This window comes from Coffea arabica, chromosome 2c (assembly GCF_036785885.1).
Source record: "Coffea arabica cultivar ET-39 chromosome 2c, Coffea Arabica ET-39 HiFi, whole genome shotgun sequence".
NCBI lineage: Eukaryota > Viridiplantae > Streptophyta > Magnoliopsida > Gentianales > Rubiaceae > Coffea > Coffea arabica.
The window spans coordinates 20,014,379-20,027,868 of NC_092312.1; the positions used below are offsets into that span (position 1 = coordinate 20,014,379).

Sequence of the window (13,490 nt, forward strand, 5' to 3'; positions counted from 1 at the left end):
ATTTCTTTTGCCTTATTTACTGTTACCCTTACGAGTCCAGGTTGCAAATGGTAGCTACGCCTAAGTTCCCATTTCCTTCCCCTCGGGGCTGGCCTTAAGTACGACGTAATTTGGGCCCATGCGCTTTTGTTTCCTTTACTTAATGCACTTCTCCCTATTCCAAGACTAACCACTTTTTCATTTTCTCCCTCTTCCTCTTCCCTTTCTTCTTGCTAGCTCAGAGGATTTTTTTTTTTTTTAATACTTTGTCGGTCAAAAAGTCCTCATTATTAAACTATGAAGTATAAATACAAGGGCAAATACATATAAACTGTTCATACAGTAGCTTTAGTGAACAACGTGGAGAAGCTATCATTCCACCTACGTAGTTTGTTGAAAAAAAGGTTTGTGTTAGCTAAATTTTGCAAAATCATGACTTCATCTCTTTCAATAGGCAAAATGAACAACGCCAGAAGGAATTAATTATATGAAGACCTGATATCATGACTACAGTAACATCAGTCGTACCTATATCCGTGCAGTATTTGATTTTGTCAATCACATTTTTTGCACTCTAAAAGGATCAAAATTGACGTCCAGCTAGCGGTCCTCCAATGCCTTTACAAGCGCAGTTCTGATACCAAAAGCTTCTTGCATTGCTCCTAATGGAGTAAGGAATAGACGGCGGTGTTGTGAATTGTGATTGGATTCGCCTGATGGTCTTTAACAGAAACACCAAGTCCATATTTAGGTTTTAAATAATATCCAACTACTATTAGCTAGCTACCTATGGCACTCAAGAAGGTTTAGGTTTTCGGGAAAATATTGGGACCTTTAGCTTGTTCCCTCTTTTTTTTCTTGGAATTGAGAACTGATTTACGAGGAGGTTTAGGATGGGACAACTGTTTAGGTTCTAAATAACATCCAAGTACTATTTAGCCGCCTATGGCACTCAAGAAGATTTAGGAAAATCTATATCTATGTAAATTGTAGAAGTGGTTTTTTCCAACTAGTTTGTTGGAAAAAAAAAAAAAAAACTAGTCAAATCGTAATGCTTTCAACTCTCTATTTTTAAAAACAAAAGTTTTTGAAAATTTTTTAATTATTAAATATTCTTTCATACCTTTTGAATTTAAAATATAAGAGTTGGCTTCACTAATATTGGGATTTTGTTTGAATTTTTTATTTCTTGGAAGATAAATAAAGATGAAACATCAATAGTTATACCAAAAGTAGGGGTGTCAATCCGACTTTTTGAATTGGATCTTTGTAAGCCCAAACTCAAGTTATATGGGTTTTTGGGTTTTGAGCTTTTGGATTTTGGACTCATACTAAAAAGGGACAAGTTCACGTCACACTATTACATGAGTTTTGAGTTCAAATCGAGTTTCACCCAAACTTATAATTAAATACATAATTATATTTAATATATATTTTTATAATGGTGAATTAATACAAATTTACATATAAATTATTAACATTTATGTACTATTATTCAAGGCACACACTAATATGTATGCAACTAATAGAAAAATATTTGTGAAATGTTTTGAGTATATTTATTGAACTCATTTTCAAGAAAATTGGTTTTATATTTCAAAAATACATATGCAAAAAATTCACCAAAATAAGAGTTATAAAAAGTAGTTATTTGGTAGTTATTCATAACCATAATTGGTAGTTGCTAATAAAATTAAGATTTGCTAAATAAGTTGAAAAATAGAATATGAAAAAAATACATATTACTTAGTAAAAAATCATATTAGTAGTCTCATCACCAAGGGTAATTTAAGAAGTATATAAAGTGACAGATTTTTGTTTATTCCAAACCCCCTCAGATTTTTGTTTATTCCAAACCCCCTCCTCTCCATATATATATATATATATATATATATATATATATATAATTATACTCATATATGGATCAAATTTTAATCGGGCATTAGCCTAGTATAACCCAATCACGGCTCACATTTAGTTCAGACCTAATATTTAGGCCTAAACTCTATCTAAACCAATTAAAGTTTAGACTCGTAAGCATTGTCTGGACCAAACAGGTCGAATCTAGCCTAATCCTATTGACAGTCCTAACTAAAAGTAAAAAAAAAAAAAAAAAAAAACTAAATAACAATAGTTTACCGTTCAACTTGGTAATCCTAACTAAAAGGACAAACTATATAAAAAAAAAGAAATATTATTCATTAGTCATGGATTTAGACAATCAATAATGTATTATTCTAAATTATAAAATCATTAAATGTAAAACAAAATCCTACTGGCCATTCAAACTAGAAACTTTTTATTTAAAATTTTATTTTTGATAAAAAAAGTAATAATAAAAATGACACCAGTCTTACCAAAAATAAAAGAAATAAATAATAACATAATTTAAGAGAAAAGTATAGAACATTTGACTATAAAACTATATCTACTCAATTGTATATATTTGATCTAAATTTGGCCCATATTAGGTTTGAATAAGAGTGTAAAACCCAACCACAAACAATTATTTTGTGTATTATTGATTATTTTGTGCATTTTTATTATTTCTTTGTATGTAAATATTCAACACTACTATGTCATTTTTATATTCTAAATCTTTTTAATATTCTTTTGTGATTGTTAGGGGTATTATAAGATATTATTAATCTTTTATTTACATTTCTAGATGTCGATACTTGCAACCATAATGTAAGTTCTTGGTTTTATATAGTTTTCATATTGTGGGAGGGAAAGGTAAATATGTTCTAAAAACGTTAAACCAAATTGCAGGTTAAGGGGTTTTTTTTTTTTTTTTTTTTTGTCTTTGGCTTCAAATTTTACCTTTCAATTTGGAGGATGAATACTAAATCAACTATAAATTTTTTTATATCACAAATAACTAAATCTAGTGCTTTTATTTTGAAGACACAAATGTAAGTATATTTTAAAAGTATAAAACTAAATTACAAGTTATAGGAATTTTTCCTTTTGTTTTAAGTTTTAACTCTTCAATTTGAATGTTGAAATATGAACCATGCATGGGACAGGATGCAAGTACACAAAAATTGGACCATTAGCTTGTTCCTTTTTTTGTTGGGAATTAAGAACTCATTTAAGAGGAAATGTGGGATGGGACTACTATTTAGGTTTCAAATAATATCCAACTTCTATTTAGCGACCTAACGCACTCAAGAAGGTTTAGGTTTTCAGGAAAATGTACAAAATTGGGACCACTAGCTTGTTGTAGTTTTTTGAGAATTAAGATCTCATTTAAGAGGAAATTTGTCCATTAGCTAGCTCCCTTCTTTTGAGAATTAAGAACTCATTTAAGAGGATATTTAGGATGGGACTATTATTTAGGTTTCAAATAATATCCAACTTCTATTTAGCCACCTATGGCAAGCCCCGTTTGGACAGCCATTTTTCGCCGGAAAATTGCGTCATTTTTTATGATCATATTTTCCTATTACTTTTTTTTTCTTACATACATCAAATTGCTACAGTAATTTTTCTACAAAAAATCCTAGAAAATGCAATACAAACAAGGCCGGTTTTCAGGAAAATGTACAAAATTGGGACCATTAGCTTGTCCTATCTTTTGAGAATTAAGATCTCATTTAAGGGGAAATTTGTCCATTAGCTAGTTCCCTTCTTTTGAGAATTAAGAACTCATTTAAGAGGAAATTTAGGATGGGACTACTATTTAGGTTTCAAATTATATCCAACTTCTATTTAGCCACCTATGGCACTCAAGAAGATTTAGGTTCTCAGGAAAGCGTACAAAATTGGGACCATTAGCTTGTTCCTTTCTTTTGGAAAATGAGAACTCATTCAGGAGGAAATTTACGTCGACTAGTGCCATCTTGAAAATTTTTTTTTTAAAGGACCGCTCCAGAAGAAACTAATGCGCTTCTCCTTTCACTTCTCTGACCCGGGCCGCTTTTGTTTTCCTTTCTTCTACATTTGCTTTTGGACAGGGTTCCCAGGACAGAACGAGGTGGGATACATTTTAAACAGTTCAGCTTTGGGCTTATATTCGTATGTACCGGATCGATTTTGCCATTTTAGGATGGCTTTGCACTTCTATGCTTGATTGCCATGCAAGATGCAACGTACGAATTTGGATTGCACTTTCTCTTGTTGGCTAAAACTTAAGCATCTAAAGGACAGAAACTGGGTGATGCCTTAAATGGTTCTCTTTTACATGTATCAGAAAATAGCACTTTAAAAGCTGTTCTTGACAGCATGTTTGAAGTGTGTGTAAATCAAGACAAGTTTATTGAAGCTAAATCCCCAGAAGAACATATATTCGACATCTACTAAGATATTGAGAAGCATCACTGACACCTACTGAGAAGCATCACGGATTCTAATCAGTCTTGCTCTCTGCAAAGTATAATTTAACCAACCCTATTCTCAACGGTAGTCCGTGAAGAGGGGTGGAATTCAACACATTTGAAAATTGTAAATTCAAAATAGCCATGTTAAGTGGATAACTTCAAGATTTACCACACATTATTAGTTCGAATCAAGATCCTACAGCTCAAAAGCCAAAGACTTCTATCACTGCTAGTTTGTAGCAAAGACAGAATGGATACCGTCTTCTTTCCAAAAAAAAAAAAAAAAAAGATAACACTGCATGTAAACTGCCGAGGAAATCTCTCATTTCAGTTTAGTAAATAACTTGGGCGCAACCTGCATGACAAAACAATTAGAGGGGCAAATCAGTCAAAAGGTAAAGAATTTGTCCATCAATACAATAAAATGTGAAAATATGAAAGAAATGGAACGTACGCATTTGTCAACACAATGCCAATAATCAAAGTATTGGCCAGTGCAATGCTTGTTCCCAGTATCATCTTTTCTTACTCTAAAAACACAGTCCTGTAACAAATAGAATGTCTTTGAATATTACTCGTTGCAATTGAAAGAATTTTCATAACCTAAGCATTGCTAGGATACAAACAGCTTAATGCCAAAAGAAATTAAACGACTAAAAATGAAACAAGCTATTTTATCGCAAGAAAAGAGCATGCTTTGAGCTTGTATAAATAATTATTAAAAAGAAAAAAAAAACCTGCTGTTATAGTAACTAAATGGTGGTATTTTATCAGCAAATAGCAAATCCATCCACAGCCCAGTAATCAAGGCAAACATCCATTGGTAGCACTCATCATGGGTTACTTAGATAATTTCATCTTATCTGTAAGCTATACAAGGGAAATGTTATTTACACTCCTTTTTTTGTTATTTGCACTCCCACTATCATTTTTATTATATAGTTTTCATTTATTAGACTATATGATATAACAAATGGTGGAAGTACAAATAACAAATATGGAGTGCAAATAACATTTCCTGCTATACAAAAGAAACTTAGTTTTAAGGGAAATCTGTAAAATGCAATCCATAATGTAAAAACAGGAGACCATTCAGGTCAGAACATTACGGTTAAAGCTTGCACAAATCCAAAGGCAGGAAAGACCGAGGCAAGACATACTCAAGCAAACAAAAGTACTGTTCCAGATATAGGACATCAGCCATAACAAACATATGAACACTTTAAACTCAAAGTGACAACATGTAGAAGGCGGAAGATGCCACATAACACTGTGGAACTAAAAGAATCAGAATTACTCCGCAGTGCACAGAACAAAATGAAGTCCAGAAAATCGATTCTCTGAAACATTCTTAACTTGAAGTCCTCTATGAAACGAGAGTAAACACCTCATACTCCTAAAAAGCAGAAAGGGGAAGGTTACCAGCAAGTACAAATAAAAAAGACAAAGGCACACCCTAAAAAGTTATCAGGTTACTGCCATCTCTGGACTATCTACAGAAAACCAATTGGAGTGTGGCTGTCAAGCAGAACCTAGAGCCCTGCAGCTTGTTGATCAAGCCTCTTATATAATTTTGTCACAAGATAATTCTTAAAAATTTTACCAAAATGCTTATATGTAAAAGAGTAAAAACACCACCAGGTGAACAGGGTCTTCACTTTCAGTTTAAAGATAGTATTGGAATTGCTATTTCACCATTGTCGAAGAAAACAAATAAAAGTTGCTTCATCACCTCAGTAACTTAGACTTTGGTATCCAGAAAACAGACAACAAGAACAACAAACAGTTCTTCGTTATCCAACTCCTGTACCCTTATGTTCAGCAAACTAATATCTATTCAGAAACTCAAGCCAAATAAATCCTAGTAGTTGAGGGAGGAAAGAAAATTTGTGGCACGATGAGAGCAAATGACCTCCACAATAATATGTTAAAAACTGTTAATCAAATCTTGGTGTCTCAATTACAAGCTCAGCAACTTATTGTTGCACAACGCTCAAGTACAATCTCAAACATAAAAGAGTCGAGTTTAAAAAATCCAAGCAAAACAAATTTAGATACCTAAGTTTCTATACAAGGCGGGATTCAGGGAAAAGAATCTCTCATAGACAACCCAAGAAATTTCAACACAAGTTTCAGAACAAAACTATGTGAAAAGTCAAGATATTCCATCCAGGTAAGACTCATTCTAGCATTCAGTTTAGCAAGAACAGCCATGCTTGTACTATTACAGGAGAAGTTTCTAGAGGATAATGGTCAAGTAACAAAAATAAAAATCCATAAAGGAAAGGAAAAATTATATCAAAAGAGGCAAAAAAAAGGCTCTCATATCATCGCCTATTACCTCGTATGCCCGCCATTCCCTAGTGCACTTGGCCTTGCAAACGTCTTCCATATGTTTCTTTGGATCTACTGGCTCCTCATCGGCCCTAATAAGAAAACATGATCAGGAGACCATAAGACTGCGTAATTTTTTATGCATACAAGATTCAACAGAGAATAAGGAAATCAGAATCTAACGGAAGTATAGAAGTTTAATATGATTAGAAGTATTAACATGAACTCCACTGTAGTAGTGCACATGCTATTATGCCACAACCTATAAATCACCCAGCATTTTTATCATAAACAGTCATGACATTGTATTACTTTGAACACTTATTGCTTAAGAAAAGCAAAAAAATTACAACACTTTATAGTTCATAAATAGAACCCATTTTGCTTTACATATCACCCTTCACAACAAGAAGAAAACTTCACGTTAGTTCACTAGTGATACATCGCCCCCTAATATCGGGATCACCTATCGTATGAATTACATGCAAGAATACAAATCCAAAATTCAGCCCGCAAGTTGTATACTAGTCAACAGTTATTTGTCAAGTTGGCATTTTCCTGTTGCATAACCACAATGCAGCCATAAAAGAATTCAAAAACTCAAGCATAGGGCGAAAAAGGGGGAAAAACTCAACTTTGGCTTAACTAGCATATCACTAAACCAACAATCTCTAGTTTTACAGCTAACCTGCTTACCAAAAAGTACATAGCGTATGCAAGTCTAAACAACATTAACGTCAATTAAGTAAAACCAAATCCGATCACTAAAATAGTTGAAAAAAATCGAAAATACTCACATGGTCAGATCAAATCAAGTGACAATGAGCTGGATGCCGCGTAGTCACCTGAAAAAATTCAGAATTTCAAAAATCCCATCTGAAAATTAGCGAATTCGTGCATCTTTACAGTACATACTTCGTAATGGAAACCCAAGTTTCGCAGATGGACAGCAGTAATAGATGATGATCGGGAGATAGATCTATGGTCGAATTAGAAAAAAGAACAGGAAACTTACACGTTTGGGTTTGATTGATGCGTTGAAGTCGAGTGGGACTGTGGGAGGGAGGGAGGGAGAAGGCTGCTGGAAGTGGCAGGGAGAGGAATTTGTGAAATTGCTGCCTCAGCTAATTTAGTGCATCGGGCGCGTAGGGTTGTGCGTTTTGTTAGGATGTCGAAATTACAAGAAGCTATTCAAAAAGGTGTAATTATCATCAGATACCCTGAAATTTCACATATGTGTCAACTACACCCTTTAGGCTGATACATCGAGCCGGCGACTCCCAATTAAAATTCCCTTTGGATTGGGAAAATGCCCGGGCTCTGCTTTTGACCCTTGCCTACGAGTCCATTAAATTTCACCTGCTCCTGTCATACTCGTATGGTATATCCGTTAAACGTGTAATTTATAAAAGGAAATTTTGTATTTTGTATATTTTAAAAATATTTTTAAGGGTACTTTTTATATAAGACGCAAAATTAAACCAGCCTTGAATGCTATACCCAAGGGGAAAAAAAAGAGTGAATGTGCTTTTCCATTTTCTTTTAGTGTTAAATTCCTTTTATTTCTTCATCTCTGAAAGAAAAAATAAATAGAAGATGATTATAAAGTGGGACATCTTTATCTTTATGTTTATCACTTAATTTTTTTTTTTCGAGCTCATACACCTTATTTATCCTTCCTTTCTACAAAAATAAGAGAGAATGAGTGGAAAGAGAGTTCATCGATGATAAGTATCAATCTTGATTAGGTATCTAATGATATCAAATTAATGCCATCTTACCAATTAAACTATATCTTAAACTCCTTACCAATTGCATTTTGGAATTGGAAGAATACTACTAATTCTTAGGGAAAACCTCTATATTTGTAAAACCTTATTGGTGATGATTTGAGGGGAGTATGCTTCTCTAGGAATGTTTTAAGGATGTAGACTTGTTTATATTAATAATAACAACAACTGAAACTTTTGGTCCTTTTCTTCTCTTTATTCCTATTTCTTGAGAAACTTATTATTCGAAACAATCAAAATTAAGTTCTTTTTATCGATTTACCAAGTGGGGTGGTTTTGGGATATCATTCCCCTTTGGAAATTAAACAATAAGTTCTTTCTATCCGAAAAAGTAAATTTTCCTAAATTTTGAGAACTAATATGTAAATACATTAACTTTGCCCTCTCTGTATAATTAAGGAACATCACAAAATTCTCTCTGTCACATAAAATACATCCCAAAAAAAAAAATTGGGATAAATTTGAAAAGCAAATTCCATAACTCCAAAGCATTTTTGACAAAAAAAAAAAAATAACTCCAAAGCATTATCAAACCAAAACAAAACCTTTTTCAGTGCAGAAGACATAGTCGGCTAAGGATTAGCCAACCGCCCGCCCGCTTTGGCCGCCAAGGCTCGCTCCCAGACGGTTCAGTTCTCAAATTAGCATCGATCTGACGTGGAAATTCAAAAGTGAAGAGACCAAGCGTTGTTTGCAATTGCGGACCCCGCGAAAAGTGACTAACGTCCAGGCTACCCAGCTGATCTCGGGCATTTTTTTTTTCTCCCGACAGGCATAGGAGTGTCCGGACCAATTTTTAGGAGGTCCGACTAATCTCCTGTATTTCGGGCCCGGCGCCCCAACCCGATCCTAGCACGATAAATGCACGGGAGGAATTCAGCAGAGCAGAGACTCGAACTTGGAACCAAGTAGTCGCGGGGCGATCTCGGGCAATTGTTGTTTCGAACTTTCAGTAAGGTCTGTTTGGTTTGACGCAAATGCCATTTTTCTTCTTGCTCTTGGCACCAAACGCGCCAAATAGCGTTAGGCCTGTTTGACGCACTTCTTCTTGTTGTTTCATAAAAAACTACTAACATTCTTCTTGTTGTTTCTTAGAAGTAACTACTTTGTGAGCTAATAAAACGTTAAGTTCATAACCTAATGAATATTTTCTTTCTCGACCTTTATCAAAATAAGGATAAATATTGAACAGTAGTTTAAAAATTTTATCTTTATGATGTAGACGAATACGATTGAGAGTGTAATTACATTTTTATATATACATATACATATGTGTGTGTATTTGATCTTGTGTTTGCTCGGTCTGCTGCAAATGCCATTTTTTCTCCTGCCAGCAAATGCACCAATATTAGCATCAGGTCTGTTTGTCACTCTCCCTGTTAGTATTTCTTAGAACTACATTATGGACTAATAAAATGTTTATGAACTGATTTTTGTTTTTCTACCTTATCAGAGTTAAGATAAAATCTTGAACATTAATATGGTTTAAAATTCAATCTTTACAATACAATGGAACACGATTGATAGTGTAATTACATTTATATATCTATATATGCAATACTCTCTCGATTTTTTTTTTTTTTTTTTTTGAGCTTCTAATTCTATAGACTCTCTTCTCTAGAGGGAGGACTGCTTTCACCTTAGTCTAAGCTCTCATTACAATTTTCTTAAATTTTTTATGTCATGCAAAATTGCTAAATTAAAATATTGAAACAGAAAACATTTGCATTCGGCAAACGCACATTGACTAAATTCTTCAGTTAAGACCACGCAAGTAGCGTTCATGGACTAATGGACCGCAATAGCTATATATAGCGACTCAACACGACGACAGGTTTGACGTTTTTCTTGCTCATCCCTCTCTCTCTCTCTCTCTCTCTCTCTGCCACCGAAAACCCTTGCTCCCTCCATCAACTCTGTGCTCTCTCCTTGACTCCATTGCCTTCTTCGTTATCTCCACTCAAAACTGGTTCGACTTTCTGATTCATTTTTTCTCATTTAGTTCCTATTATGGATATCATATCTTATTCTCTATTTTCGGTTGATTTAGACTCGTTTTGTGGTTTTGTGATTTTACGTTACTTCGCGTAGTTATCAGTTTTTACTGTCTAATTTAGCGTTTCAGTGAAATAACCATCCATGTTTTCTGTATTAAATAATTTTTTATATGCTTAACTATGTACGTTGTGATAGGGTGATTTTTGTGTTCTTTCCGTCGATTCTTTTTGGTTGTATAACAGTAGCGACGGACGATGTTTTTTTCGTAAGATATTACTCACGTGTTCTTTGTTACTGTGTAAATAAATTGAAATGAATGAAGTACGAGGAATAACACGTGATCTCGTTTTCTTGTTCGCATTTCATATTTATAATTTTCGTTGATGTTAAATTTTTTTTTTTTTTACGGTACCTGTTCTTGTTTAGTTTTTGTGGTGTAGAATGAGGATGTTTTATTTGCATTTTCAAAATTTTATGGTATTATGTTTTGTAATGCATGTTTCACCCTATGAAGGTCTTGTGGATAATTACTTGTTGATCTGGATCTTCTTTTTTACGGTTCCTCTGTGTGTGTGTGTTTTGGGGTGTAACTTTAGGGAAGATAATAGTAGGAACTTAAATGCGTTAAAGAGTTCCGCATGCTTTATACAAAATGACGTGAGATTGCTTTGTTAATTTGAAGGCGACAGTCCTATTTTCTTCCTTCCTGTTACTGTTGGAAAAAAGTTGACTGATAGGGAGACTGGAGACGATATAATTTCTGTTGCCAGATGCTATCCTTGACTGTTGCCTTTCAGCTTTTACTGTTGGAATTGTTGTCTGTATCATGTGGCTATGCTCATCTAATCCTTGAGTGGCTTACACTGTATGTCTTCCCTTTTTAAGGTTGTCAAAGATGGCTGATGTGGAAGAAATTCAACCAATTGTCTGTGATAATGGAACTGGAATGGTTAAGGTTAGTAAGCCAAGCTGTTACACTTCGTATCCCAATTTCTTCCTGGAGGGGTTGGGTGGGCAGTGGGAAAGGGTTTATTGCACTTGAGACCATGTCTAGGATGCATGATGGTAATAAAAAGATCTGATAAGTTTGTGGACATAATTCCATTTGCTGATGACTCACATGTCCATGTGGAGTGTCTCTCTTACATCTTATGACTGGAGTAAAAGATTTAAGCTTCTGTTACTTATATGCCTCTCTTCTAGTTGCACTAGCATAATCTGTACTATTGACAGTTGCAACTTCTACCTTTTTTCCCTTGGAATTCTCAGGCTGGATTTGCTGGTGATGATGCTCCTAGGGCTGTGTTTCCAAGTATGATTGGCCGACCTAAACACACTGCTGTGATGGTAGGGATGGGTCAGAAAGATTCTTACATAGGTGATGAAGCTCAGTCAAAAAGAGGAATGCTTACTTTGAAATACCCCATTGAGCATGGTATAGTAAGTAATTGGGATGACATGGAGAAAATTTGGCATCACACTTTCTATAATGAGCTTCGCATTGCTCCGGATGAGCACCCTGTACTATTGACTGAAGCACCGTTAAACCCCAAGGCTAACAGGGAGAAAATGACCCAGATTATGTTTGAAACCTTCAATGTCCCTGCCATGTATGTAGCTATCCAGGCTGTCTTGTCTCTTTATGCCAGCGGTCGTACAACAGGTTTGTGGATGAACAATTTTTTTTTCTTTTAACTTGGTTTTGTATTCTGTCATTCTGGTTGTGGTTAAAACTTGGGAATGATCCCCAAATAGATGTCAATTATAAAATATCTTTATTTGCTTGGGAAGCAAGGTGGACATGACTTCTAGTTTGTCATTTTTCATTCAGTCTACATTCTCTTTTTGGTCCTTGGTGCATAATTTTGTTTTCTGTGCAGGCATTGTCATGGATTCTGGTGATGGTGTTAGCCACACGGTTCCAATATATGAGGGTTATGCACTGCCCCATGCAATCCTGCGGCTGGACCTTGCTGGTCGTGATTTAACGGAGTATTTGAGGACCATTTTGACTGAGAGGGGGTATGTCTTCACAACGGCTGCTGAACAAGAAATTGTTCGCGATGTGAAAGAAAAACTTGCTTATGTTGCCTATGATTATGAGCAAGAGCTGGAGACTGCCAAAAGCAGCTCTACACTTGAGAAAAACTATGAGTTACCAGATGGGCAAGTGATTACAATTGGATCAGAGAGGTTTCGTTGCCCAGAAGTTCTATTCCAGCCAGCATTAATTGGAAATGAGGTTGCTGGCATCCATGAAACAACTTACAGATCCATTATGAAGTGTGATGTTGATATCAGGAAGGATCTGTATGGGAATGTTGTGCTGAGTGGTGGATCAACGATGTTCCCAGGAATTGCTGACCGCATGAGTAAGGAACTAATTGCTCTTGCTCCCAGTAGCATGAAGATAAAGGTTGTGGCTCCTCCTGAACGAAAATATAGTGTCTGGATTGGTGGGTCGATATTAGCATCTCTAAGCACCTTCCAGCAGGTACGCTAAGATTTTCTGAGTTTTTGGACAATATGTTCTTCATCATTTTGTTAGTTTAGATGGCTGTTGTATGGATTACATGTATCATTTAAATGTTGCAGATGTGGATAACTAAGAGCGAATACGATGAATCTGGTCCAGCAGTGGTCCATAGGAAGTGCTTCTGAGTTAGAGGAAGAGATACATGGTGTTTGCATCATTACTTTGGTTTAGCTGAATATTGAAGTCTGTTCCTTTGTAATGGAACACTTTAGAACAGAAAATGAACCTCGACTTGGTGCCAAGCAATATATGTAGTAGAAGGGTGCTTCAGGACTAGATTTTTTTTGCTTTTGTTTTGTCTTAGTTACTGTGGTTTAGCTGATTTGAAGTTGGTACATCGGAAAATTTCAATTCTCTGTTTCACTATTTTTCTTGAATAGTGGGTTGCTATTTGTCAATATATTTCCTACGACTATATTGATGTTAGTCCCAAATTGCTGTGTTTTAAACTTGAGGAAAATTCTGCCAGGCTTTTTTCGTCTGTTCTAAAATGATGTTGGAGCTCATTCTTTTCATCACCAGTTAATTTAT

General features: G+C 34.9%; 2 protein-coding genes across 2 annotated transcripts; one reads left to right on the top strand and one right to left on the bottom strand.

Annotated features, from left to right (window-relative positions):
* Positions 1 to 4,423: 4,423 nt before the first annotated feature.
* Positions 4,424 to 7,788, bottom strand: LOC113726696 (cytochrome b-c1 complex subunit 6-1, mitochondrial-like). Its single transcript, XM_027250558.2, has 5 exons — positions 7,651 to 7,788; positions 7,433 to 7,480; positions 6,643 to 6,727; positions 4,756 to 4,845; positions 4,424 to 4,656 (listed from the first exon to the last, which is right to left on the bottom strand). Coding segments are annotated over exons 2-5 (210 nt in total). The 5' UTR covers positions 7,435 to 7,480; positions 7,651 to 7,788; the 3' UTR covers positions 4,424 to 4,623.
* A 2,454-nt stretch (positions 7,789 to 10,242) lies between these two features.
* Positions 10,243 to 13,393, top strand: LOC113726697 (actin-7). The gene is made up of 5 exons (XM_027250559.2): positions 10,243 to 10,394; positions 11,309 to 11,378; positions 11,693 to 12,086; positions 12,304 to 12,917; positions 13,019 to 13,393. The coding sequence occupies exons 2-5, from the start codon at positions 11,319 to 11,321 to the stop codon at positions 13,082 to 13,084; spliced, it is 1,134 nt and encodes a 377-aa protein (XP_027106360.1). The 5' UTR covers positions 10,243 to 10,394; positions 11,309 to 11,318; the 3' UTR covers positions 13,085 to 13,393.
* The last annotated feature ends 97 nt before the right edge of the window (positions 13,394 to 13,490 follow it).

Coding starts and splice junctions, on each gene's coding strand:
- LOC113726697 (XM_027250559.2), top strand. CDS start 11,319: ATGGCTGATGTGGAAGAAATTCAACCAATTGTCTGTGATAATGGAACT. Junction 12,087..12,303: donor TGCCAGCGGTCGTACAACAG/GTTTGTGGATGA, acceptor TTTTCTGTGCAG/GCATTGTCATGGATTCTGGT. Junction 12,918..13,018: donor CTCTAAGCACCTTCCAGCAG/GTACGCTAAGAT, acceptor TAAATGTTGCAG/ATGTGGATAACTAAGAGCGA.
- LOC113726696 (XM_027250558.2), bottom strand. Junction 4,846..6,642: donor GGGAATGGCGGGCATACGAG/GTAATAGGCGAT, acceptor TATTTGTTACAG/GACTGTGTTTTTAGAGTAAG. Junction 4,657..4,755: donor GGCATTGTGTTGACAAATGC/GTACGTTCCATT, acceptor TTTGTCATGCAG/GTTGCGCCCAAGTTATTTAC.